At 32.8% G+C, this 5,977-nt stretch overlaps 1 protein-coding gene across 1 annotated transcript; it reads right to left on the bottom strand.

Annotated features, from left to right (window-relative positions):
• Positions 1-438: 438 nt before the first annotated feature.
• Positions 439-1,317, bottom strand: LOC127105268 (uncharacterized). The gene has a single exon (XM_051042434.1). It carries the CDS (start codon positions 1,179-1,181, stop codon positions 483-485), a length of 699 nt encoding a protein of 232 aa, XP_050898391.1. The 5' UTR covers positions 1,182-1,317; the 3' UTR covers positions 439-482.
• Between the last annotated feature and the right edge of the window lie 4,660 nt (positions 1,318-5,977).

Genomic DNA, 5,977 nt, shown 5'->3' with positions numbered 1-5,977 from the left:
AAACCTAGAAAGCACCGACACTTCAAATTGTAGTTGTGTCAGATATCCAATACACATTATGTTCGACACAACACTGGCGCATTTGATTATTTTTTATCACTTCCATTTTCTCAAGTTATTAGCTATGTCAACGTGTTGATATGATGTCCATACTCGTGTTTCATACTAGTCTAACTAAACCCCGTCAACATCATTCCATATATAATAACCTTTGTAGCACTGACACCTCTGAGAAAAAGTGTGTTTGTGTCTGTGTGTCAGTGTCTGAAATCAACATCAACATTTGTGATTACGTTTAATTTATTCATATTTTTCAAATTATTATCGATGTGGACGTGTCAAACAACATAGTCCATATCGTGTTTGTCGTGTTTCCGGTGTCTGCGAAAATAACATTAAGAAACTAGAAGCAAATGAAATGAAATAAACAAATACACATACACAAATAAATCACATAAGATTTGAAACAATGTAAGCATGAATTAAGAAGAAGATTTTCTAGTTCTCAGAAGAATACTTGTCATTCTAATTCCAATCAAAGTAACATTACTAGAGGTAACAAACCTAGAATTCCTAAACAAACGACCAACATCTCTCACCTCATGGGACCCACACTCCCCAACAAGAACAAAACAAACACCACCCGGCCTAACAACCCGCTCCATCTCAGCCGCAAATCTCGCCGGAAACAGCGCCTCGTCAAATCTCGCAGTGAATCCAAAATCAAAAGCATCGTCAAAGAACGGCAAATTATGCGGATCAGCACGGCTGACGAGAGGCGGAGAGTCAAACAGCTCAACTCCGGTAACATCAATGACACCGAGTCGCTGTAACGCATCGACTTCGTGACCGGCACCGGCGGATACACAGAGGATTTTGGAGTGGTTAGGGAGGAGACCTAGATCGCGAATTGGGAGGAAGATGAGAGAGATGGAGTGGAGTTTGTTGTTCCAGTCGCGGGAGGACCAGAGACGGTTGTTTTTCTTGTCGGAGGGGAGGTGAGGGCGGGTGGAGGTGAAGTCGCAGGAGGATTTGGGGAAGCGGAGGTGGGATTTGGGTGGGGCTTCTGGGGGGACGCAGGTGTCTGGGGTTCGGAGGAAGAGAGAGAAGAGTGTTAGTGAAGCTATGGCTATGGCGCCGTATGAAAGTTTCTTTAAGAATGCGTCTATTTGGTTATCCATTCTGGTTCTGTGCGGTTTGATGCTTTCCGGATCTACTTACTCATCATCGTCTATCTATCTATAGTCTAAACACATTTCTGAATTTTTCTTCTCGTCTTCCCCTTTCTATATCTTCAACTTAATTTCAAATATTTTATTTTCGCTTAAATATGTTCCAGGTTTATTTTATAATTAAAAAAATACTCATCAGATAAAAATGGGAGTTGTCTGAATAGCATTATATATTAACATAATACTATATTTATATCATATACTATTCAACGTATTTATTCGATGAATAATATTTTTTATTTTTTAATAAATAAATAAAAAAATATTTATAAAAAAAATTATTTTTAAAATTATTTTTATAACACAAATATAAAAAATTTCATTAACCAATTTTATTATTGAATTAATCACAAAGTATAAATTACTAACCACATATTTTACTTATAATTCATTAACCAAGTTTATTATTTCATTAATCAATAAAATACATAATTTTAACTAAATTCTAACATTAAAATATATACAAATTTTGGTTAAAAATTAATTTTTATATTTTATATTTTAATGTCAGAATTTGGTTAATAGTATGTATTTTATTGGTTAGTTAAATAACAAACTTGGTTAATAAATTATAAGTAAAATATGTGGTTAATCATTTATATCTTTGTGGTTAATACAATAATGAAGTTGGTTAACGAAAAAATTTATATTTGTGTTATAAAAATAATTATAAAAATAAAAACACTGTTCACCGTATAAATACGGTGAACAGTATCTGGTGTAAGCATTGGGTGTAATTTTTAGTGTATGAATAACAATGCTCATATATTAATAATAGGAAGAAAATAATCATTTTGGTGCAATCTATATTTTGGATATATTTTCAAGAGGAAAATGAAACTCCAAGAACAAAGAAGGTTCTTTAGTAAATTTTAAAAAGATCATAAATTAACTTTCTATTCTTACATGAATGTCTTCTTACTTGTAATTATGGGTGATAAAATGGGTTTGGACAGTTGAAATATGTTTGTTTTGCCTGTATTTTAGTGTAAGATCGACAAAAAATTTAGGTCTTTATCCTCTAATGTATCTGTTTCGCCTCATTTATTTTTTTATTGATTTTTGCGGGCATGGGTATTAATGTATTTTTAGGCTTAAAAGTTATAATGACTGTTGGCCCGTCCCGTCTCGCACACACTTTTGTGCGAGGCGGGTTAAGATTTTAGACTCACATCCTCAATTATACTTGTCTCGTCCCGTCCCGTTTTTTTACAGACTTTTGTGGGGAAGATTTAAATGGGGCGGTTGTGCCCGTTTGTCACCCATATTTGTAACCACGTTGAATGAATTATTGAAAACTCTTGTACAAGTTTTTTTTTTCATGAGTGTTTGGCAACTCATCTTCGAGTCTTTAATCTTTTTCCATCATTTCAAAAAATGCACACAATATTTGAAGATTTAAACAAATAGTATTTTAAAGAATTTTTACACTTTTTGAATGAAGAGATGTTTTTGTGAACTTTCTAGCAACTCTTTGATAAATGGTACAAATTTTGGAGAGATGGGATAAACCCTCTAGCAATTATTTGATAAATGGTGCCGTCAAGTTAGAAAAGGGGATGGAAACTTAAAAGATATAGGTTTTAATTACCAATATCAAAATAATCAAGGAAAAACCCCCGTGACAAAATTTACTCCTCCAGAAAGGAAGTATGAGCCCATGATGTTCGATCAAATGTTACAACATCCTGCCAGACATCGTGAAACTCAAACTAAAGTCAAGTTTTTTCCTTGAAAATGTCATTATTGTGGTAAATATGAACATATAAAGCCTTTCTGTTATAGACTGTATGGTTATCCAAAACATCCAATGTATCCTATGGCTAATCATGTGATGATCAAAATTAGAAAGGAGTGGAAACCTAAGGTTGTTGTCTATAGTCTTATAGCCCATACTTATCTTAGAGCTTTACTTTGACATTGGATGTTCTAGACATATGAGAGGGGCCAAGAAGTATTTGGTGGATATTAAATCTTATTCCTCTAGTTTTGTCACGTTTGGTGATGGAGCTAAAGGTGAAATCAAGAGTATAAGAAAGATAGTTTGCACTGGTCTTCCTAGACTAGATGATTTTCTTCTTGTGAAAGGATTGACTGCAAATCCCATAAGTATTAATCAGTTATGCGATCAAGGTTTAAAAGTCAATTTCACCAAAGTCAGAATGTTTGGTTACAAATGAGAAGAATAATGTTCTAATGAGAGGAGTCAGGTCTAAAGACAATTGCTATTTATGGATACCACAAGAAACTACTTGTTCTGGATATATCGTGGTGCTCTCTCTCTCTCTCTCTCTCTCTCTCTCTCTCTCTCTCTCTCTCTCACTCACTCTCTCTCTCTCTCTCACACACACACACTCTCTTGGGGGGGGGGGGTAGGGGGGAGGTGAATAGACTTTACCTTTAAAACAATTTTAAAAACAATTTTCACAAAATTAGAGTTTTCACAAATTGGGCAGCGAAAATTGTATAGTGCACGTGTTGGATTGATATCACGAGTTACTCGATGTCTAAAGAATATAATGAAATATAGAATTATAAACAACTTATCCAGTCAATGAATTAATCAACACAATTAATTTAAATGAGGTGTCTAAACGAAATTTTATTGATCACATGAATCAATCTAATTTTATAATTTACATATATTTAATCGCAAGAAAGATAATCCAGTCGTATTGATCAATGCTAAACCTAAACTTATACAATGAATCGCTATAAACAAGTTAAGCCTAACAATACGCGATTTCTAAGAAAGCGGTAAAAACCTAAAAAATGCAACCCAAACAAAAAATTTTAAAAGAGGTGGCGAAATATAACATTTCACCTTGGTTTATACTTGTTCAACTTGTTCGTCCTTGATTTGTGTCTAATCTAGTTTCAAATAGCAAACCATTGAAATTTCGTAGTCTTCCACTATTTTCACAATTTTACGGCGTGTATTTTATACAATTAAGGAACCGGATGCTGAAGTTAAAAATAAAATCAACAACTCCAATCTAAATCTTTCCTTATTCTGTATACACAACCCATACAACTGAAATCCCAAGACCTTCACTTAGTCTTAATCGTCATCTTACTCAAATCCAAGATCCGCTCTAAGCATTTGTTCCATAAGGATCTTCACTTAATCCTATTGGTCCCTTATATGAGCTCTTAGTTTATCTGAAGGAACAAAAACTCCGAACTTCATTCAACAACGACCTTTACTTGGAACTACCAAAGGCTTCAATGGAAAAGAAATTTGTCTCTTATCAGATTGTCAATTCCCAATAACAACATATAATATGAATCTTGATCTGCAACTCAAAGACTTCACAAATATTAAAAATGAATGAAATTCCTCAATGATAGATCTCATACTCCATAAGAATTGAGAAGCAACCGACTTATGATAATCTTGCTAGAGGTTGAATATAAATTCATATGAAGTAAAAAGTTATGGTTTTGTGTGCTTTGAAATAAAAAAACTTAATTTTGAAATACTCTCAAAGTTATAATGTTATGATCATATGCTTGGGAAAAATGACGTAAAATGATTTATATATGTGCTTGAGATATAGCATAACATGGGTAAACACACCCACTTGATTTGAGTTAAGTGTAGTTGATATGATTCGAGTCGAATGTGTAAATGATTTGAATCAAGAACTTAAAACCCAAAAAATTTATTTGATTCAAATTAGTGGTTCAAGTTATTGATTCGATTTAAAGAATCATGTGATTTGAATTATACTGACAAAACCAAAATCCAAGATTTGATTTTTTTTTTTATATAAATTAACCTTTAGCTTGATTCGAATCAAGCTTGCTTCTGATTCGAGTCAGGGACGCTTTTAGTTTGAATCACACTGGTAATGGAAAAACTTGAATTTCACACTCATTTATTTATTCAAATCATGCATATTCTTGATTCAAATTACACTTCAAAAAATTTATATTTTAAGAAAAGTGAAGTGTTTTATTGAATCTAAGAATAGTATGATATGAATCATGAATTCATCTATTTCTTGACCCAAATAATTGACCAATTTGACTTGAACTACTTTGCAATGACTTCCATCTCGGAGTTCAACTTAATGCATGAAATGCACGATTTAATGCAAAATATGATTTAACGAATTGTACTCAATTCTAAGATATGTGTAAAACCTAACTTAGAGAAGACTCAATAATAAAAAACAATAAATTATAAGGTAGCAAACGAGACAAGAAGCAAAACCAAAACCCTTGAGTGGTCGAGAAACTTCATTATGATGAAAGGTTCTTAAGACATATCTCTCTCAAGAAGAAATGGTGTTCTATACCAACTCTTGTATCAAACGATCCAGAAAGATCCAATATCTTCAAGTTTTTTTTAGTGGAAGAAATTCAAAGTTCTTTGTGTTCTTGAGGTAAAATATTTGATAGAGAATAAACTTGGAAACTATAGTTAATCCTCTAACAACATGCTTATTTTAAATTATTAGTCCATTTCTTTTACTTTTCACCGATCATTTTGTTTTGAGAAATATTTTAGCAAAGGGGTGCAAAACCGAAAGAAAGGGGTGCATAAAGCAACATCAAAACCCAAAGTCTTCTGAGGCCCAAACAAGCAAAGGAGGTTGAAAAACAACACTTGATCGATTAAACCTAAAGGGTTAATCGATTAATCCTTCTGAGATTCAAAATTTACGCCAAATAATCAATTAACCATAAGATGCTAATCGATTAAAAATCCTAAACACCCATGCCCCATAAACCAATCA

Source organism: Lathyrus oleraceus, chromosome 7, assembly GCF_024323335.1.
Source record: "Lathyrus oleraceus cultivar Zhongwan6 chromosome 7, CAAS_Psat_ZW6_1.0, whole genome shotgun sequence".
Classification (NCBI taxonomy): Eukaryota; Viridiplantae; Streptophyta; class Magnoliopsida; order Fabales; family Fabaceae; genus Lathyrus; species Lathyrus oleraceus.
This window is presented reverse-complemented; position numbering and strand designations above follow the sequence as displayed.